Source organism: Salvelinus namaycush, chromosome 22 (genome assembly GCF_016432855.1).
Source record: "Salvelinus namaycush isolate Seneca chromosome 22, SaNama_1.0, whole genome shotgun sequence".
Taxonomy (NCBI): Eukaryota; Metazoa; Chordata; class Actinopteri; order Salmoniformes; family Salmonidae; genus Salvelinus; species Salvelinus namaycush.
The window spans coordinates 29,445,087-29,467,352 of NC_052328.1; the positions used below are offsets into that span (position 1 = coordinate 29,445,087).

At 44.2% G+C, this 22,266-nt stretch overlaps 1 protein-coding gene across 1 annotated transcript in view; it reads right to left on the bottom strand.

The window, feature by feature from the left end:
* Positions 1–415: 415 nt before the first annotated feature.
* The window catches only part of LOC120017734 (cell division cycle and apoptosis regulator protein 1-like), a 35,887-nt gene continuing 14,036 nt past the window's right edge, over positions 416–22,266 (bottom strand). The window contains exons 11-27 of the mRNA XM_038960689.1: positions 18,862–19,051; positions 18,447–18,738; positions 17,836–18,061; positions 14,556–14,669; positions 14,248–14,414; positions 13,259–13,469; positions 11,926–12,009; positions 11,093–11,281; positions 10,637–10,828; positions 10,403–10,534; positions 9,812–10,034; positions 7,838–8,055; positions 6,797–6,917; positions 6,356–6,553; positions 5,809–6,014; positions 2,178–2,256; positions 416–572 (exon numbers count right to left, since the gene is read on the bottom strand). Of these exons, the coding sequence (XP_038816617.1) occupies positions 505–572; positions 2,178–2,256; positions 5,809–6,014; positions 6,356–6,553; positions 6,797–6,917; positions 7,838–8,055; positions 9,812–10,034; positions 10,403–10,534; positions 10,637–10,828; positions 11,093–11,281; positions 11,926–12,009; positions 13,259–13,469; positions 14,248–14,414; positions 14,556–14,669; positions 17,836–18,061; positions 18,447–18,738; positions 18,862–19,051 (2,910 nt within the window). The 3' untranslated portion in view covers positions 416–504. The remainder of the gene's footprint in view (positions 573–2,177; positions 2,257–5,808; positions 6,015–6,355; positions 6,554–6,796; positions 6,918–7,837; positions 8,056–9,811; positions 10,035–10,402; positions 10,535–10,636; positions 10,829–11,092; positions 11,282–11,925; positions 12,010–13,258; positions 13,470–14,247; positions 14,415–14,555; positions 14,670–17,835; positions 18,062–18,446; positions 18,739–18,861; positions 19,052–22,266) is intronic.

Sequence of the window (22,266 nt, forward strand, 5' to 3'; positions counted from 1 at the left end):
CAGAATGTATTAAAATGAGGTTAAGGTTGGTCTAAACGTCAGCTGTGTCCTTGTAGTCTTTCCTTTCTAAAGCAGTGCTATAGGATGGGTCAGGGTGAGCCACTGCAAACTTGCTCACAGGGTTCAAAAGTGGAAAAACATCTATGATTATCTACTGTTGCCTCCTGGTGGTTTATTCAGTCTATTACATCTTTCTAGATTCTAAATCTCTAACACAGACATCACATGCAGAATTATAGACCTATATAATAATTTTAATACATTTCTAGCCAATTAGCATTTTCCATACGTTTCTACCTTTCATTGCAATATTAATAAGCATTTGTATATCAATGTTAATCAAAATATCTAGTAGACGTTTGTTTTTGTTTTTACACACAAAAGGGCTCTAAAGATACAGGACAAAAAGGCAATAAAACAATAAAATTGACCACTTTAATTCTGCACAGGACAAACATAGTCAATTTTCAATAGAAAAATTAAATGCAGTAGGCTGCTTTGGGCTCATTTCTCAAGTTTTGCTCTCATCCAGGAATTCATCACCATCATCATCCCTGTTGCACAACCTTCATCTGAGAAGAGAGGGACAGAATCATAGCTCCTCACAGTTCTACAATAACCCAATAACAGAAAACACAGCACTTCTAGAACATCCAGAATTTTACAACAGAACTCCAGTAGTATTCTCATATGGTTTTAGTCTAGAATCAGAACCATTATATCTGCGGTCAAAAGGCAGGACCAGACCTGAGGCTGCATTTCTTTTGATGTTAGTGGAGACAGTCAGTTTATGGTTTGGCTATGCATTTACTTCCCTTTACAATAAACAAAAACACTAAACAATCCCAACATGGACATAACACTACCATGGTCTCACAACTCCTGGGATAAAACAAGCTTGTTACTGGAATAGGCCTCAGAGACTGAGGTTTCACATAAGGAGCTGCATGCAAAACTATGGTCGTATTTATTGGGCACCAAACGGAAGCAACCGGGCCGAAACGGGGAGATACTATCTGAACATGTACAATAAGAAACTCATTTTCGTGTTCCGTTTCAAAACGCTTTGCTACGTTGTTCCCTAATGAATACGACTCATGTCTCAGAACAATGGCAGCCAGTCAGTTACAAAGAATAACAGTAGATAATACAGAATAACTAATGAGTTTTATGATCAGCCGTCAGAAGAACAGAGTTAAGAGAGAAGAGGAGGAACATGTGATAAAGCAATTCTGTTGACTCATCAAAAACAGTTTCTTCAAGGTCCTAATCCCTGATTCCTCCCCTTCAAATATCATTGTTTATTTATTTTAAATATATTTTTTATGAATCCACTTTAACATAAATAACACCATTATTGCTAATTAGAAGTACGTACAACCAGGGTTCTCCCCTAAGAATGTAAGAGGGGTGCTGTGCCACCTTGTGGACTGGTTGCGCCATTATGTAAATTATCTTTATTTGTTATAATTTAAGCCAATTTTCTCTCTCTCTTGATTACAGAAAATGGCAGTTCGAGGTGTTAAAAAAAGCACAAATCTGCCCCCCCCCGCCGCCATACTCAGCAGTACAACCTTGTTAAAAAATCCTGGAGAGAACCCTGTACAAGTCACACATACTGGGATCAACGTGATGGTACTATTTGGGCAAGGCAATGAACGGGCAATACAGAATTAAACAAAACATTCAAATGATCATCATCAATTGAGGAAGCTACTGAAATCTAAAACTAATACCGTAAACAAAGAAGCACTTCACAATGCCATGCACACAATTTCTAACAAAAATCTTTTTTTAAATATCACTTTTAGAATGCATTATAATAACAGAGAATCAAACTGTAATTGATAAACCAATTAAACATATTTCTTCTTTTCAGGTGAAAACAGTGAGGTTACATGAAAACATTAGAACCAATTAAGTGAATGCCTGTCCCAAATGGAACTATATCCCCTATATAGTACACTACTTTGACTAGAGCCCTATAGGTTCCAATCAAAAGCAATGAAATACAAAGGGAATAGAGTGCCATTTAGGATTCAAACAATGAGAATCTATATATGGTCCTGGTGGGGGAAAACAACAACCATGGGTCCAAATGAAACTCAATCAAATGATGCTTGTTTTTAGCGCATATTTACAAGGCTCATAAGAAATGTGTCCGATTACTCACTCACTGTCCAACTCCTTCATTACTTCGTCTGAACCATTGGTTGTTTGGGATATTTGGTCAGGGGTGGCTTCTGTGGGAACGTCCTGGAATGAGAGAAACAAGAATTCCTCAGTTCATTTCAACATACAAAAACAGAACAACCTTTGGCGGTATTGGACAAGCTAATGATTTCTTCATGAAAAGTCCACATTATAGCTGTACTGCTTATCAATGCATTACGTAACAGTGAAGCTTCGAACTTGTACAACGAGTACTTTTGTCTCATCACACAGCTGATTATATCACAAATCCTTTATCACAAAAACTTTACCATAGAGGACCACTTTGGAAACTAGTGTTTCTCTGGATATACAAACTACACTGAACAAAAATATTAACGCAACTTGTAGTGCTGGTCCCATGTTTAATGAGCTGGAATAAAAGATCCCAGACATTTTCCACACATAAAAAAGCTTATTTCGCTCAAATTCTGTGTACAAATTTATTTACATCCCTGTTAGTAAGAATTTATCCTTTGCCAAGATTATCCATCCACCTGACAGGTGTGGCATATCATGATCATTACACAGGTGCACCTTTTGCTAGGGACAATAAATGGCCACTAAAATGTGCTATTTTGCACAAACACAATGCCACACAAGTTGAGGGAACGTGCAATTAGAATGCTGACTGCAGGAATGTCCCCCAGAGCTGTTGCCAGAGAATTGAATGTCCATTTCTCTACTATAAGCCACCTCCAACATTGTTTTAGAGTATTTGGCAAAATGTTCAGGCCTCACAACCGTAGACCACATGTATGGCGTCGTGTTAGCAAGCGGTTTGCTGATGTCAATGTTGTGAACAGTGCCCCATGGTAGCGGTGGGGTTATGGTATGAACCGAACAACGAACACAATTTCATTTTATTGATAGCAATTTGAATGCACAGAGATACCGTGATGAGATCCTGAGGCCCATTTTTTTTTTTTAAGAAGGTTTCTGTTACCAACAGATGCATATCTGTATTCCCAGTCATGTGAACTCCATAGATTAGGGCCTAATGAATTCATTTCAATTGACTGATTTCCTTATATGAACTGTAACTCTGTAAAATCTTTGAAATTGTTGTAATTTGCATTCATATTTTTGTTCAGTATATATCTAGCTGTATATGTTTTTACCCAAATTAACGTAAATCAAGATAATCTAACGTAACTCGAAATGTAATGCAAATCTCCCATTAACAACTAACCAAATGCAGCAACAGTAAGGTTCTTTCTTTCTCTCTTTTACGTAACGAATAATTACCATTTAAAACCAAATCAAACTTTATTTGCCACATGCGCCGAATACAACAAGTGTAGACTTTACCGTGAAATGCTTACTTACAAACCCTTAACCAACAGTGCAGTTCAAGAAGAAGAAAATATTTAATAAGTAAGCTAAAATTAAAATAAATAATAAAAAGTAAGAAATAAGAATAACAAGGCTATATACAGGGGGCACCGGTACCGAGTCAGTGTGCAGGGGTACAGGCTAGTTGAGGTAATCTGTACATGTAGTTGGGGGCGAAGTGACTATGCATAGGTAACAAACAAACAGCGAGTTTGAACGGGCAATGCAGAATAACAGTGAGTAGCAGCAGTGTACAAGAGGGGGGGGATCAATGTAAATTGTCCGGTGGCGATTTTTATGAATTGTTCAGCAGTCTAATAGCTTGGGGGTAGAAGCTGTTGAGGATCCTTTTGGTCCTAAATTTAACTTGGGTGACTGGAGTCTGCCAATTTTATGGGCTTTCCTCTGACACCGCCTATTATATAGGTCCTGGATGGCAGGAAGCTTGGCCCCAGTAATGTACTGGGCCGTTCACACTACTCTCTGTAGCACCTTACGGTCACAGATGCCGAGCAGTTGCCATACCAGGCGGTGATGCAACTGGTCAGGATGCTCTCGATGGTGCAGCTGTAGAATCTTTTGAGGATCTGAGGACCCATGCCAAATCTTTTCATTCTCCTGATGGGGAAAAGGTTTTGTCGTGCCCTCTTCACGACTGTCTTGGTATGTTTGGACCATGATAGTTCGTTGGTGATGCGGACTCCAAGGAACTTGAAACTCTCGACCCTGCTCCACTACAGCCCCATCGATGTTAATGGGGGCCTGTTCGGCCCGTAGTCCTGTAGTCCACAATCAGCTCCTTTGTCTTGCTCACATTGAGGGAGAGGTTGTTGTCCTCGCACCACCCTGCCAGTTCTCTGACCTCCTCCCTATAGGCCATATCATCGTTGTCGGTGATCAGGCCTAACACGGTTGTCGTCAGCAAACTTGATGGTGTTGGAGTCGTGTTTGGCCACGCAGTCGTGGGTGAACAGGGAATACAGAAGGGGACTAAGTACACACCCCAGTGTTAAGTATCAGCGTGGCAGACTTGTGGTTGCCTACTCTTACCACCTGGGGGCTGGACCCAGTTGCAGAGGGAGGTGTTTAGTCCCAGAGTCCTTAGCTTAGTGATGAGCTTCGTGGGCAATATGGTGTTGAACGCTGAGCTGTAGTCGATGAACAACATTCTCACATAGGTGTTCCTTTTGTCTAGGTGAGAAAGGGCGGTGTGGAGTGCGATTGAGATTGTGTCATCTGTGGATCTGTTGGGGCAGTATGCAAATTGGAGTGGGTCTAGGGTGTCCGGGAGAATGCTGTTGATGTGAGCAATGACCAGCCTTTCAAAGCACTTCATGGCTACCGACGTGAGTGCCACGGGGCGGTAATCATTTAGGCAGGTTACCTTTGGGCACAGGGACTATGGTGGTCTGCTTGAAACATGTAGGTATTACAGACTCGGTCAGGGAGAGGTTGAAAATGTCAGTGAAGACACTTGACAGTTGGTCCGTGCATGCTTTGAGTACAAGTCCTGGTAATCTGTCTGGCCCAGCGGCTTTGTGAATGTTGACCTGTTTAAAGGTTTTGTTCACATCGGCTATCGAGAGCGTTATCACACAGTTATCCAGGTGCTCTCATGCATGCTTCAGTGTTGCTTGCCTCGAAGCAAGCATAAAAAGGCATTTCGCTCATCTGGTAGGCTCGCGTCACTAGGCAGCTCGCATCTGGGTTTCCGTTTGTAGTCAGTAATAGTTTTTAAGCCCTGTCACATCCGACGAGCGTCAGAGCCGGTGTAGTAGGATTCAATCCTAATCCTATATTGATGCTTTGCTAGTTTGATGGTTCGTCTGAGGGCATAGCAGGATTTCTTATAAGCGTCCGGATTAGTCTCCCGCTCCTTGAAAGCGGCAGCTCTAGCCTTTATCTCGATGTGGATGTTGCCTGTAATCCATGGCTTCTGGTTGGGATGTATCCGCGTCATCTGAACACTTCCGTATTGAGCAAGTCACTGGTACTTCCTGCTTTAGTTTTTGCTTGTAAGCAGGAATCAAGAGGATAGAATTGTGGTCAGATTTGCCAAATGAAGGGCGGGGGAGAGCTTTGTATGCATCTCTGTGTGTGGAGTAAAGGTGGTCTAGGATTTATTTTTCCCAGGTTGCACATGTGACATGCTGGTAAAAATTTGCTAAAACTGATTTAAGTTAGCCTGCATTAAAGTCCCTGGCCACTAGGAGCGCCACTCATGTCTACGAATAAATCAGTCAAACAGTCAATCAATCGTACCTTCTTGAGGACTCCCTGAAGTTCATTCATGGCATTGTCCAGGTTGTTAAGTGTCTTGCTAAGCTGGTTGTGGTAGACCGTGTTCTGTTCCTCTGTGGTCCTGAGGTTGTTCTCTGTCTGGCCCAGGGTTCCCTTCACCTCCTCCAGATCTTTAGACAGGACTCTATTAGCAGATACCAGCTGGAGGATCTGCTTGGTGTCCTCGACTGGAACATACACACAAATTAATGAGAAAATGTATTTAAAATCTCAATGTCTAGGTTTACTTCAAATTCAAGAACCTTATGCATTGTCAATGTTTATTTAAATTTCAAGACATTTCTACAAGAAGTTTTCCGAGAGCGAGCGAGCAAGCGAGAGAAAGGAGTAGTATTGCCACCACCTTGAATAAAGGAACAAAATGCTGTACTTCTAGTTGAACTACTACAAATATTAGGTCTGAATCCTAACTTGAGACACACTATTGACGTCAATAGGGGAGTTGATTAAAGTTTGAATTTGGTGTTTTTAAGTTAGGATTGTGTTGGAGATAAGTGGATTGTCCTACCCATTTTGGAGTCCTGCACCATTAGTTTCTGCTCAATCTCCTCCCTGGCCTTCTCACTCTTGTCCAGTTTCTGCATCATGCTGCCCACATCCACCATGGCTCCATTATACACTATCAGACTGCTGCCTCCTGACTCACTAGCCTCCGCTTGCGCTGCCTGGCCACGAGACACAAACATGGGCAGCAACGCACGGTTACCTGAGGGGGGGAGAAATAGGGAAAACAAGGGGAGAGGTAGAAAGAAAGAGAGAGGTGGAGGGAAAGAATCGAAAGTGTAGGACTCAAAATAAACCACACTACGTCAGTTCTTACTATGTTAGATATTTACCTAGATCACTGGTGAAGGAATAGATTATTCTGTTCAACATTAGTGAAGCTTTAAAATGCTTTGAGACGAGTCAAAGAGAACTATTAACCCACTCCAGTGTCTCCTTCACTCACCTAGCAGGTTGTCCAGCAGGCCTTCACTGAAGGAAGGAGCAGCCTCGTCTTTAGCTGCGTCTGTTAGTTTACGGTAGTAACACGACTCTCTTACCACCGGCTTGTTCAACAACTTCTTTACCTGCAAATTAATCAACATTATAAGGGCTAACTAATTATCACTCACATATATTGTGACAAATATTTTTAAAAGGGGTAACACTGGCGTGTGTAACCTTCAGCTCTAGACAGGTATAAGCCCCTGTGTGTGTGTGTGTGTGTGTGTGTGTGTGTGTGTGTATACCTGGGCTCTGGACAGATGTAACCCCAGTGTGTGTATATACCTGGGCTCTGGACAGATGTAACCCCAGTGTGTGTATATACCTGGGCTCTGGAATGATGTAGCACCAGTGTGTGTGTGTATATACCTGGGCTCTGGAATGATGTAGCACCAGTGTGTGTGTGTATATACCTGGGCTCTGGAACGATGTAACCCCAGTGTGTGTATATACCTGGGCTCTGGACAGATGTAACCCCAGTGTGTGTATATACCTGGGCTCTGGACAGATGTAACCCCAGTGTGTGTATATACACCTGGGCTCTGGAACGATGTAACCCCAGTGTGTGTATATACACCTGGGCTCTGGAACGATGTAACCCCAGTGTGTGTATATACCTGGGCTCTGGACAGATGTAACCCTAGTGTGTGTATATACCTGGGCTCTGGAACGATGTAACCCCAGTGTGTGTATATACCTGGGCTCTGGACAGATGTAACCCTAGTGTGTGTGTGTGTATATACCTGGGCTCTGGACAGATGTAACCCCAGTGTGTGTATATACCTGGGCTCAGGACAGATGTAACCCCAGTGTGTGTATATACCTGGGCTCTGGACAGATGTAACCCCAGTGTGTGTGTGTATATACCTGGGCTCTGGACAGATGTAACCCTAGTGTGTGTGTGTGTGTATATACCTGGGCTCTGGACAAATGTAACCCCAGTGTGTGTGTGTATATACCTGGGCTCTGGACAGATGTAACCCCAGTGTGTGTGTGTATATACCTGGGCTCTGGACAGATGTAACCCCAGTGTGTACATGATGTCCTCCAGGTCTTTCTCCAGCAGGTAGCCACAGTGGCTCTGGTCAAAGTAGACAAAGGCCATGAGCAGGTCCTTGTTGTAGGTCACCATCTGCTTCTTCTCCTTGTCTTTAGAGGACCCCTCTTTGGACTTCCTGTCGTCTCTCCTGTCCCTGCCGTTAGAGTCCTCATCGTCTTTATCTGAGAGAGGTCAGGAGAGGAGCGCGTCAGTGCAGAATGAGAGGACAGGAGAGGCAAGTGTCAGTGGAGAATGAGAGGGCAGGAGAGGAGCGTGTCAGTGGAGAATGAGAGGGCAGGAGAGGAAAGTGCCAGTGCAGAATGAGAGCGCAGGAGAGGAAAGTGCCAGTGCAGAATGAGAGCGCAGGAGAGGAAAGTGCCAGTGCAGAATGAGAGCGCAGGAGAGGGAAGTGCCAGTGCAGAATGAGAGGAAAGGAAAGTGTCAGTGCAGAATGAGAGGACAGGAGAGGAAAGTGTCAGTGCAGAATGAGAGGGCAGGAGAGGAGCGTGTCAGTGCAGAATGAGAGGGCAGGAGAGGAACGTGTCAGTGCAGAATGAGAGGGCAGGAGAGGAGCGTGTCAGTGGAGAATGAGAGGGCAGGAGAGGAGCGTGTCAGTGGAGAATGAGAGGGCAGGAGAGGAGCGTGTCAGTGGAGAATGAGAGGACAGGAGAGGAAAGTGTCAGTGGAGAATGAGAGGGCAGGAGAGGAGCGTGTCAGTGCAGAATGAGAGGACAGGAGAGGAAAGTGTCAGTGCAGAATGAGAGGGCAGGAGAGGAGCGTGTCAGTGGAGAATGAGAGGGCAGGAGAGGAGCGTGTCAGTGCAGAATGAGAGGGCAGGAGAGGAGCGTGTCAGTGGAGAATGAGAGGGCAGGAGAGGAGCGTGTCAGTGCAGAATGAGAGGGCAGGAGAGGAAAGTGTCAGTGGAGAATGAGAGGGCAGGAGAGGAGCGTGTCAGTGCAGAATGAGAGGGCAGGAGAGGAGCGTGTCAGTGCAGAATGAGAGGACAGGAGAGGAAAGTGTCAGTGGAGAATGAGAGGGCAGGAGATGAAAGTGTCAGTGCAGAATGAGAGGGCAGGAGAGGAGCGTGTCAGTGGAGAATGAGAGGGCAGGAGAGGAGCGTGTCAGTGCAGAATGAGAGGGCAGGAGAGGAGCGTGTCAGTGGAGAATGAGAGGGCAGGAGAGGAGCGTGTCAGTGGAGAATGAGAGGACAGGAGAGGAAAGTGTCAGTGGAGAATGAGAGGGCAGGAGAGGAGCGTGTCAGTGGAGAATGAGAGGGCAGGAGAGGAAAGTGTCAGTGGAGAATGAGAGGGCAGGAGAGGAGCGTGTCAGTGCAGAATGAGAGGGCAGGAGAGGAGCGTGTCAGTGCAGAATGAGAGGACAGGAGAGGAAAGTGTCAGTGGAGAATGAGAGGGCAGGAGATGAAAGTGTCAGTGCAGAATGAGAGGGCAGGAGAGGAGCATGTCAGTGGAGAATGAGAGGGCAGGAGAGGAGCGTGTCAGTGGAGAATGAGAGGACAGGAGAGGAAAGTGTCAGTGGAGAATGAGAGGGCAGGAGAGGAGCGTGTCAGTGCAGAATGAGAGGGCAGGAGAGGAAAGTGTCAGTGGAGAATGAGAGGGCAGGAGAGGAGCGTGTCAGTGCAGAATGAGAGGGCAGGAGAGGAGCGTGTCAGTGCAGAATGAGAGGGCAGGAGAGGAAAGTGTCAGTGCAGAATGAGAGGGCAGGAGAGGAAAGTGTCAGTGCAGAATGAGAGGGCAGGAGAGGAAAGTGTCAGTGCAGAATGAGAGGGCAGGAGAGGAAAGTGTCAGTGCAGAATGAGAGGGCAGGAGAGGAAAGTGTCAGTGCAGAATGAGAGGGCAGGAGAGGAAAGTGTCAGTGCAGAATGAGGGCAGGAGAGGAAAGTGTCAGTGCAGAATGAGAGGACAGGATTATCATGTGTACCATCTTCATCGTCGTCGTCTTCGGCCTCCAGAGGGTCGTACTCCTCAGCATTGGTGTTGTTGCTCTCATCCTCCTCCTTCTCCTCTATAGACTCCTCCTTTTTCAGCACCTCCTTCTCACCCCCATCCTTGCCCTCCTTCTCACCCCCATCCTTGCCCTCCTTCTCACCCCCCTCCTCACCCTCCTTCTCACCCCCCTCCTCGCCCTCCTTCTCACCTCCCTCCTCGCCATCCTCCTGGGTTAGGAAAATACATGACAGGCACAAATTGGAACTAGTAGGCCGTTTGAAAATCCAAGCATTTGAATCATGGCGTAAGCTTGTATTTTAAGTAAGCTACAATGTAAACTGCTTCATGATCTAGTAAAACTGTCAATATGAATACAATTCACCTTCAAGAGCTATGAGCCACCCACCTTCCTCTCCTGTTCCTCTTCCTTTGCCTTCTTCATCGCCGGCTCTCCGTTCTCCTCCTCGCCCTTCTTCACTTCCCCCTTCTGCCCCGCCTCTTTCTGCCCCGCCTCTTTCTGCCCCGCCTCTTTCTGCCCCGCCTCTTTCTGCCCCGCCTCTTTCTGCCCCGCCTCTTTCTGCACCGCCTCTTTCTTGGCCTTCACCTTCTTGTCTTTCTTGTCATCCTTGCAGGGCACAGAGGCCAGGGCCTTGAAAATCCTGTAGCCAAAGTCTCTCTGTAGCATCTCATTAAACAGCTCCGCAAACAGAGACACCTGGAGAGAAGAGAAGACAGCAATATTTGATGCAAATCTGTACTTCTAGGCATCTAAATGAGTGTTCAAGTGTGTATGTCCTGAATGTGTGTGTTGTCTCACCTCGAAGGAGTGTTCCTTGTTGTCCTCCAGTCTGTAGTCCAGCAGCACGCTCAGAGACATGACGCTGCAGTCAAACTTTCCGCTCTTGGCCGCCCAGTTGGGGTGAACGATGATGGTGGGCTCGTCTGGCAGGACGTACCGCTTCTCTCTGCGCTGGCGCTCCAACTCCTCCTGCTTCTTCCTCTCCTCCTCCTGATGGACAGACAGACAGACAGACAGGCAGAGGGAAGGGATGGAGAATCAGAAACAAGTAATCAGTGGATCCATTCTAGTAAACCATCCATAGTGATGCTGTTGGTAAGTGTGTTAACTGTAGCTAAGTGCATTAAAAGCACTTAGCTACAGTTAACTGTAGCACTTAGCTACAGTTAACTCTGTCCAGCTTTGGTGCTTCTGTCTATAAGTACATACACTAGCCGTAAGTGTCCTAGTCTTAAGTGCCCTAACCTCCTGTACCTCTCTGTCCTCCTCCATGAGTTGAGGAGCCTCCTCCTCCGGGGCCTGGCTCTCCAGTAACTCGGGCTCCTTGGCCTCCTCCACCTGCTCCTCCACCTTCAACTGCTTGGTGAGACGGGCAATCAGCTGGGACTTTAACCCCTTAGAGCTCAGGGAGCGGGACTCTAACTCCTTACGAAGGTCATTCACCTACAGAGGAGAGAGGTGGTTGGTCAGTTCAACATGACGCATTATGACAAATGTTGAAAAGTTACAAACTTGCCCATTTACAATGTCTCTTGCATATGGATTGGATATACAATGTGATTCAAACTATTTTGTGCTGAACAAACGTTGCAAGTGAGCAGTATGCAGATTGCGGAAGCTGCTTCTTTTGTATCACTTTACGACGCAGCAACACGTCAGTCAACACGTCAGTCAACACATCAACACAGGAATGAGCCACACAATACATAAGTGCATAACAAAAAAAATATGCACACCAGGAAACTTCCTGTGGAGAAGCTAATTATAGACAGGAATGCACTGTCATGACTTGTGATTAGTCTATTGTTAAGATGGTTGTGAAGTTGCGTGGCTAGAGAGATGAGGATGTGGGTCCTGCCTCTGACTCGCTAGCAGTGCCAAAGTTATGGTATATCCTGCAGTGATCATCACCATACACATACAAAAAACATGTAGACTATGTACTCACTGTAATGTAAATCTCTTTGAATAAAAATATCTGCTAGGTGTCTTTGAAAGTCAAAGTAATTCACTTTGTACTGACTGAGTAATATTCAGTCATTTCTCAAGTATAGGCTATTCAACAATCAAATACTTGAGAACCCTACCTTCATTGATTTCGGATCAAGCTTTGCCCAGTGTGTCGGAGTGGTCACCTCCTTCGAATCTTCTTCATCCTTCTCCTCTTCCTCCTTTGAGAAAGAACCATCCAACCGAGACAGAAAGAAAGAAAGAAAGAGGGACAGCAAACCATTAAATCACCACTTCTTCTGTCGTTTTAACTAGTAAAAAAAAAAAAAAAAGTTGATCCGTGCAAGAAGCAAGGTTCACATCCTGTGTCTCTGATAGTTTCTCTGGTCCTAGTGAGTAGCTCTGGGATGATAAAGTAGTCCTCTGCTACTGCAGGGTGGGTAGGTAGGTAACACAGGGATACCACCCTCTAGTTCTATATAATAAAACCTTTATCAAACCCACGGAAAACCAATGCCCCCGCCCCCCAACGGCCAATCAATCACGTTCTGTGGAACACAAAAAGGTAAATCAATGACAGTGGGTTCCAAAGGGGGTGTGGTCTGTGTAGTGGAAGCTTCATCAGGTTCAACTCAAAGCTGGTGCCCCCAAACTCAGTGTGTAGCTTAACTGTCTGTATGGAGTTCCCTAGCTAGCCATCCTAATCTAACATGGATTCTGATTAGGGATAGTTCTGGATTCTGCATTCTTTTGGTTCAGTTTAGGTTCTAGAACATCATAGAAAACCTTATGTCAAACCAACTGCCCTGGAACAAACCAAGCTCTAGATACAGTCCAATCAAAAACAGGGACAGACAAGAGACAGAACTTAGGGGAGGGGCTTTTCTCTCCTTTCGAATTCAGCAGATATTGAAGTAAACAAATTATTATAAAAAGGAAACAAAATCTACAACACACACACGTCAACGCAACTGGCTCTGCAGGTTCCAGTAGAATCCTCAGTGGTTCCAAGCAAAGAATCAAATGTCATTTTATCCACCCCACTTGCAAGTAGACAATTCCAAGCAGGGTCATTTTTTATTAAATGTGATAATAACACAAGCAAATTAAGTAAATTAAAACTTAAGCTATATCCAATTATGAGTCATTTCTAGAGCTGGAAGCTGATTGGCCAGTTGCGGCGGTATCGATCAGATACGACCTAGTCTCCTTCCACTGTGTGTCTGCCGAGTGTGAGGGCAGGTGGGGGTGTAGGGCGGGGGTAGGAGCAGGTAGCAGGACAGTAGGAGAGGAACTGAACCTAAAGGGGGTATGGTAGTTCAGGATTCTGCCTGCATTGTGTGTATTTAGGTGTGTATAACATATGTAGTGTGTGTATCTGGGGTTGTTGTGTCTAGTGAATATCCTGTGCCTGTGTTGGTCCTGTGAGAAGCAGGGGAAATGAGAAGAAAGGGATTAGCGGTTCAGTGCCTGTTCTCCATCAGCCTCCTTCCTCTCGGCGGACAGCTTCTCAGCCAGCTGCTCCCGGAGTCCCCGCGACAGCCCCTCCCACTCTGAGCGGGTAGGAAGACAATGCCAAACATCCGGGAGAAACAAAACCACTGTCTCCACATGTGCGGGCACTGTCCGCCCCTTGTGAGTCTCCTCAGGGCGATGATAGCGAATCTCTGCAAAACGATACCTGTCGCAAAGGAAGAAGGCGCATTGGAAAGAAACATTCCAGTCAGGGACACACATCTCTTAAAAACAGGGCTAGCCTAGGCTATATTCCCCCAAATGACTTTTGAACTTGTTACAGTATTCCCCAAACACACAGAACACACAATTAGCATAACGGAACCCAGTCCGCAGCTCTCCATTGGTTGTCAAGGGTAACGGTGGCCATTTTGGTAAATTTGACAGAAAAACATCACCCCTGGTAACACCCCCAAAACCGCCCCAACCCTCGCCTTCAGCCAATTAAAGCTCAGTATTTCTCTGTTACGACTTCGGAGGGGAGAGTTTTTGAGAGAAGACACAGAATCATAGGACAGGACAGTGAAAGCAAGAAGTTAAATATGTAAGATATTTAACAGAATGAAAGGGGGGAAAAAATCAACACAAAAAGGTTATTGTGGTGTCTTCTGGTCCGGGAGACTGCTCTTTGAGCCACAGAATCAATCACTCATTCATCCGCCCACATAGATATACAAAGATGGAGAAAAGCAGGACGTCATCATACCGTAGCCAACGGGACATATTGCGAAACAAAAAATTATTAAGAGGCAAATCAAATGACAGAATAATAGTCATTAACGTCCAAAAAACAAACCAACAAAAAAAAGCACCCATCCAAAGTGTCAGATAACGATATTAAGCGTTGGAAGGTATTTGTGTTTTTTTGGTAATAATATTGGTAATAATATTACCACAGAGATAGAAAAGAGAGAAGGGAGGTTGAGGAGAAGAGCAGGACTTACCACTGAGTGCAGAGACTCAGGTCTATGCCTGTGAGGGCCTTACAACAGCGTATGGCTGTCTTTATGAGCACAGCCGGGTCCTTCTCAGGGTCCACTCCATCTAGGGAGGGGGACCAGTGGCCCCCGATGGCCATAGCCTCGTCCTTACCCCGCATCCCCACCAGGAACTGAGAGCGAAAGAGAGAGACAGAAGGACAGAGAAATTGGAAAGAGAAACAGAAGTAAAAAAAAAAAAAAAAAGCCTAAGCTATGCAACTTACTCATAACTACTACGTACTGTACGAACCAGTGGTTGACACCTAACTGACCTTGATGAGGCGGGCGGGGTGCTGGAAAGCGTCTCTAAGTTCTTGGGGGTCCTCAGCCAGAGCACAGGACTTATGGTAGAGCTCCTCTAGACTGGGGTTGGCCAGCAACATCACCTATTCAACACAAGACAACAGACAGGACAAGTCAAGGTGTGAACGTTTGTGTGTGTGGACTACCTTATTGCTGTAAGTGGTATTAGGTGTGTGTATCACAACATAGCGCTGAACAGGTGTGCGTGTCGGGGTTTCCGTTAGCCAGTAATAGCCGGCTTTCGTCCGCATAAAAAAAAAAGCTGATAAATAAAATTGCTGCCGGCGAATTGTCTGGGAGAAGAAGACTGCTTTATATCCTCTTCATTGATGGAAATACATTTGACTGGTCATGCTTATCGGTCTATAGATTAATTTGCATCCTTTAGTGGAATTAAATTGACGCTTGTGTACAGTATATTGGTTACGCATCTTATTTATCACACTCGTACAGCAAGAGCTGCTGCTGCATCTTGTGGTGCTTTCAAGACAACTGGGAAATAGATTCAACCTGGCATCAAATGGCAACAGAAGGCAAGCTTCAGCGGGTCACACACCACTTTGCAATGAGCTGGAGGCAGTATGCAATTAGAAAATCTTTAATACATATTATGAGGCATGTCTTACCTTGCTTCAAAGTAGCCTATTAGAGCTCCTCTCTTTCAAATCAAATCTAATTTTATTGGTCACATACACATGGTGAGCAGATGTTAATAGCGAAATTCTTGCGCTTCTAGTTCCGACCGTGCAGTAATATCTAACAAGTAATCTAACAATTTCACAACAACTACTTTACACACACGGGTGTAAAGGAATGAATGAGAATATGTACATATAAATATATGGATGACCGATGGTCGTACGGCATAGGCAAGATGCAGTAGATGGTATAGAGTACAGTATAAACAGTTGAAGTCGGAAGTTTACATGCACTTAGGTTGGAGTCATTAAAACTTGTTTTTCAACCACTCCACAAATGTCTTGTTAACAAACTATAGTTTTGGCAAGTCAGTTAGAACATCTACTTTGTGCATGACACAAGTAATTTTTCCAACAATTGTTTACGGACAGATTATTTCACTTATAATTCACTGTATCACAATTCCAGTGGGTCAGAAGTTTACATATACTAAGTTGACTGTGCCTTTAAGCAGCTTGGAAAATTCCAGAAAATTATGTTATGGCTTTAGAAGCTTCTGATAGGCTAATTGACATAATTTGAGTCAATTGGAAGTGTACCTGTGGATGTATTTCAAGGCCTACCTTCAAACTCAGTGCCTCTTTGCTTGACATCATGGGAAAATCTAAAGAAATCATCCAAGACCTCAGGAAAAAAATTGTAAGCCTCCACAAGTCTGGTTCATCCTTGGGAGCAATTTCCAAATGCCTGAAGGTATCAAGTTCATCTGTACAAACAATAGTAAGCAAGTACAAACACCCTAGGACCACGCAGCCATCATACCGCTCAGGAAGGAGACGCGTTCTGTCTCCTAGAGATGAACGTACTTTGGTGCAAAAAGTGCAAATCAATCCCAGAACAGCAGCAAAGGACCTTGTGAAGATGCTGGAGGAAACAGGTACAAAAGTATCTATATCCACAGTACAACAAGTCCTATATCGACATAACCTGAAAGGCCGCACAGCAAGGAAGAAGCCACTGCTCCAAAACCGCCATAAAAAAGCCAGCCAAAAGCAACTGCACATGGGGACAAAGATCGTACTTTTTGGAGAAATGTCCTCGTCTGATGAGACAAAAATAGAACTGTTTGGCCATAATGACCATTGTTATGTTTGGAGAAAAAAGGGGGAGGCTTGCAAGCCGAAGAACACCATCCCAACACGGGGGTGGCAGCATCATGTTGTGGGGGTGCTTTGCTGCACGAGGGACTGGTGCACTTCCCAAAATAGATGGCATCATGAGGAAGGGACATTATGTGGATATATTGAAGCAACATCTCAAGACATCAGTCAGGAAGTTAAAGATTGGTCGCAAATGGGTCTTCCAAATGGACAATGACCCCAAACATACTTCCAAAGTTGTGGCAAAATGGCTTAGGGACAACAAAGTCAAGGTATTGGAGTGGCCATCACAAAGCCCTGACCTCAATCCTATAGAAAATCTGTGAGCAGAACTGAAAAAACGTGTGCGAGCAAGGAGGGCTACAAACCTGACTCAGTTACACCAGCTCTGTCAGGAGGAACGGGCCAAAATTCACCCAACTTATTGTGAGAAGCTACACGAAATGTTTGACCCAAGTTAAACAATTTAAAGGCAATGCTACCAAATACTAATTGAGTGTATGTAAACTTCTGACCCACTGGGAATGTGATGAAAGAAATAAAAGCTGAAATAAATCATTCTCTCTACTATTATTCTGACATTTCACATTCTTAAAATAAAGTGGTGATCCTAACTGACCTGACAGGGAATTGTTATTGGGATTAAATGTCAGGAATTGTGAAAAACTGAGTTTAAATGTATTTGGCTAAGGTGTATGTAAACTTCCGACATCAACTGTACATATGAGATGAGTAATGTATGGTATAATTTTTTTCTGCCTTTCTAACGGGTATATTTTCATCTTCGTCACATTATATAAAGTGGCATTGTTTAAAGTGACACATTTATTACATCCAATTTTTTATTATTAAAGTGGCTAGAGATTTGAGTCAGTATGTTGGCAGCAGCCACTCAATGTTAGTGATGGCTGTTTAACAGTCTGATTGCCTTGAGATAGAAGCTGTTTTTAATTTTTTTCTGCCTTTCTAACGGGTATATTTTCATCTTCGTCACATGAAACCGCTCACGTGCAGTGCCCTTTTGACATTTTCCTGCTAATTGCATTATTGAATGAACATTCGCGCTTATAGCTTATAATGTGTAGAAATAATAGTGTGAGCTAAACGTTGTGATCTGTTGCACCAGACTCATTGCTTTTTAACGTTTAGTTTTTTAATGTAGCCTAGGCCTACTGGTTGGATGAATTTGGGATTTATCATCCCATAACTGTCCCAGGGTCTGTTTGGAATAGGCTATTTATTTCTCGACAAGCTGACAAATAGAATAGGTAGACTAGACATTTGTACTATAGTAGATTGACATAGGCTAGTGATGCATGTGTGCCCGTTAAATTTCTCAAATGTCCGGTAAATTAAAATGCTGCCGGTCAAATGTCTGGTGCCACATTTTCCTAACGGAAACTCTGGTGTGTGTACACTTGCATGCAGCCCGTCTGTGTGTATACCCCACCTTAGCGCTGTATGTGTGGTTGGCATCGGGTGGGTCCAGCACAGCAGTGTTTTTGACCAGAGAGTCCACCTCCTTGTGCATGATGTGGAAGTTACAGTAGTTGCCGAACTGGAAGGGTCGTTGCAGGGGGAAGCCATCCACCCAGGTGAACACAGCATTAAAGAAGTCACTGGGGATGTACAGGCTCTGGTAGCGTCTCCTCAGCTCCATCATGTCACAGTTAGAACTGGAGGGGAGAGAAATAGTTCTGTCAGAACAGGGAGAGAAAATAGTACCTTCCTCCCTAATGTACAGTCACACAAATGGTTCTAGAATGGACGAAGAGCACCTGTGATCCGCTTCCATGCAGCTACAACGCACTGTTTTTTTGATCAATTACCAAACATATTTTATACAAACTCAATTGACCTCATATGCACTTTCTTTATAACTATCAGAAACAGGGACAGAATGAAAGCTGTATGAACTGTAGGAAAGGCCCAGAGAAGGTTCCAATACCCCATGAATATATACAGTTCACTAGACACAAAGTTCTAAAGTAAACTGACCCCTGACTCAGAGATAGTATCAAATCAAAAGCTGAAAGTGATCAATCATCATGGCTGACCCACCCGTCCAGGCTGAACTTGGAGAACTGGACAGTATAGCGAGGCACCACCCTGCGAGGGCGGCGGGGGGATCGGTCACGTCTCGGAGAACGGTCCCTGGAGCGTTTACGTGTGGGAGAGCGCTCTCTGGACCTCCTGCGCTCACGGTCTCTTTCACGACTGCGTTCATCCTTGGTCCTGAGGATGAGTTCAGGGCGGTCGTTGCGGTTGGGGAAGCGGGGGGAGGGGTCCAGACGCCTGACTGGCTGAGGCATCATCCTCCTTGGGGGCTGGAGCAGACCTCCTGAGAACACATCTAGAGGGAGGAGCAAACACACATTAAAAATCCTAATTTCTTTATTTTCTGCAGAAGTAGCAAGTTAGCAACTCAAAGCAAGCGCATCGGAGAAACACTAATCGCCATCATAGAGCCCCCTACCTTTGGGTGGTAGCTGTGACAGCAGGGGCGGAGGGGGGTTCTGGAGGAGCGGGGCCAGGGAGGCAGCAGAGAGCTGGGCCTGGAGCAGGGGAGGTGGGCCCTGGGCCTGTACACTGAAATTGTTGGGGGGAGGCAGAGACTGGAGCATGTTGGGGCCCAGCTTCATCATGTTGGGGCCTCCAGGCTGACTCTGGAGGGGGGGGGGGGGGGGGGGGGGGGGGAGAGAGGAGAGGTTAGCATTATCCCAGGGCTGTTCCATGACGTATGCTGTTATCAGAGTAAGGTTTTTTTGTTTTGATTTCTTGTCCCATATAGGAGCTTTTAGTTTAAGAAATGTGCTTCCTTATGCATAGAGGACATGCACCAAATGAACCAGAGGTTTGTGCCGCTCCCAACAGGTAACCAGGTTCTAAAGCAAAACAGAACTAGAGGAGTGAGGTTTGGTTAGACGTCTTTCAGCCACATTATTTCGGGGGGCTGGTGCAGTCATGCAACCGTGTGCTAAAGCAAAACAGAACTAGAGGAGTGAGGTTTGGTTAGACGTCAATAAAGTACAATGACTCAATTCTGTCAACAAACGAGAAAATTTCTGCCGAAGTAGCATATATCCGGTCAGCATTATCGACAAGGACAAGTTCCATGAAGAAACAAGGCAAAAGTAAACATGTTGTCCCCCACCAATGATGCAGCGCCCTACCCTCCCTTGGGCAAATTAATGATATTTTCTAAATGGCGGATATCTACGGCAAGACTCATCATTCACGTTTCGTAAAAATCGGGCCAGTGTTGTCAGATATAGCGTGGGTTAGCAACACTCATCTCCCTGAGCATGTGTGTCAAATTTTAGCACTCCGAGTCAAACAGATAAGAGATATAATCATGTGCCCTTTATAGTGCCACCAGGTGGTTGATATGAATATTCTTGCATATGTTGAGTCTTGACAACATGTGTACCAAATTAGAGGTCGACCGATTATGATTTTTCAACGCCGATACCGATTATTGGAGGACCAAAAAAAAGCCGAAACCGATTAATCGGCCGATTTAAAAAAATAAAAATATTTGTAATAATGACAATTACAACAATACTGAATGAACACTTATTTTAACTTAATATAATACATCAATAAAATCAATTCAGCCTCAAATAAAATGAAACATGTTCAATTTGGTTTAAATAATGCAAAAACAAAGTGTTGGAGAAGAAAGTAAAAGTGCAATATGTGCCATTTGAAAAAGATAATGTTTAAGTTCCTTGCTCAGAACATGAGACCATATGAAAGCTGGTGGTTCCTTTTAACAGGAGTCTTCAATATTCCCAGGTAAGAAGTTTTAGGTTGTAGTTATTATAGGAATTATAGGACAATTTCTCTCTATACGATTTGTATTTCATTTACCTTTGACTATTGGATGTTCTTATAGGCACTTTAGTATTGCCAGTGTAACAGTATAGCTTCCGTCCCTCTCCTCGCCCCTACCTGGGCTCGAACCAGGAACACATCGACAACAGCAACCCTCGAAGCAGCGTTACCCATGCAAAGCAAGGGGAATAACTACTCCAAGTCTCAGAGTGAGTGACGTTTGAAACGCTATTAGCGCGCACTCCGCTAACTAGCTAGCCATTTCACATCGGTTACACCAGCCTAATCTCGGGAGTTGATGGGCTTGAAGTCATAAACAGCGCAATGCTTGAAGCACAGCGACGAGCTGCTGGCAAAACGCACAAAAGTGCTGTTTGAATGAATGCTTACGAGCCTGCTGGTGCCTACCATCGCTCAGTCAGACTGCTCTATCAAATCATATACTTAAATATAACATAATAACACACAGAAATACGAGCCTTAGGTCATTAATATGGTCGAATCCGGAAACTATCATCTCGAAAACAAGACGTTTATTCTTTCAGTGAAATACGGAACCGTTCCGTATTTTATCTAACGGGTGGCATCCATAAGTCTAAATATTCCTGTTACATTGCACAACCTTTAATGTTATGTCATAATTACGTAAAATTCTGGCAAATTAGGCAGCCAAAACTGTTGCATATACACTGACTGCGTGCAATGAACGCAAGAGAAGTGACACAATTTCACCTGGTTAATATTGCCTGCTAACCTGGATTTCTTTTAGCTAAATATGCAGGTTTAAAAATATATACTTCTGTGTATTGATTTTAAGAAAGACATTGATGTTTATGGTTAGGTACAGTCGTGCAACGATTGTGCTTTTTTTCTCTCGCAAATGCGCTTTTGTTAAATCATCCCCCGTTTGGCGAAGTTGGCTGTCTTTGTTAGGAAGAAATAGTCTCCACAGAGTTCGCAACGAGCCAGGTTAGCAGGCAATATTAACTAAATATGCAGGTTTAAAAATGTATACTTGTGTATTGATTTTAAGAAAGGCATTGATGTTTATGGTTAGGTACACATTGGAGCAAGACAGTCCTTTTTCGCGAATACGCACCGCATCGTTTATATGCAACGCAGGACACGCTAGATAAACTAGTAATATCATCAACCATGTGTAGTTAACTTCTTATGGCTGCAGGGGCAGTATTGAGTAGCTTGGATGAAAGGTGCCCAGAGTAAACGGCCTGCTCCTCAGTCCCAGTTACTAATATATGCATATTATTATTAATATATGCATATTAAAATGGCTGTGCTTATTGTGGTTTGGTGTGACCTAACAATCGTTTGTAGTGCTTTCGCTGAAAAGCATATTTGAAAATCGGACACTTTGGTGGGATTAACAACAAGATTACCTTTAAAATGGTATAAGAAACATGTATGTCTGAGGAATTTTAATTATGAGATTTCTGTTGTTTTGAATTTGGCACCCTGCACTTTCACTGGCTGTTGTCATATCATCCCGTCACCGGGATTGCAGCCATAAGAATTAACTAGTGATTTTGATTGATTGATTGTTTTTTATAAGATAAGTTTAATGCTAGCTAGCAACTTACCTTGGCTTCTTACTGCATTCGCGTAACAGGCAGTCTCCTCGTGGAGTGCAATGTAATCAGGTGGTTAGAGCGTTGGACTAGTTAACTGTAAGGTTGCAAGATTGAATCCCCGAGCTGACAAGGTAAAAATCTGTCATTCTGCCCCTGAACAAGGCAGTTAACCCACCGTTCCTAGGCCGTCATAAGAATGTGTTCTTAACTGACTTGCCTAGTTAAATAAAGGATAAATAAAGGTGTAATTTTTTAAATATATATATATATATTTTTTATCGGCCAAATCGGTGTCCAAAAATACCGATTTACGATTGTTATGAAAACTTGAAATCGTCCCTAATTAATCGGCCATTCCGATTAATCGGTCGACCTCTATACCAAATTGTGTTACAATACGAATACCCTTGAATGATTTATATGCCAGACCATACTCACGTGAATGTTTATTGGGT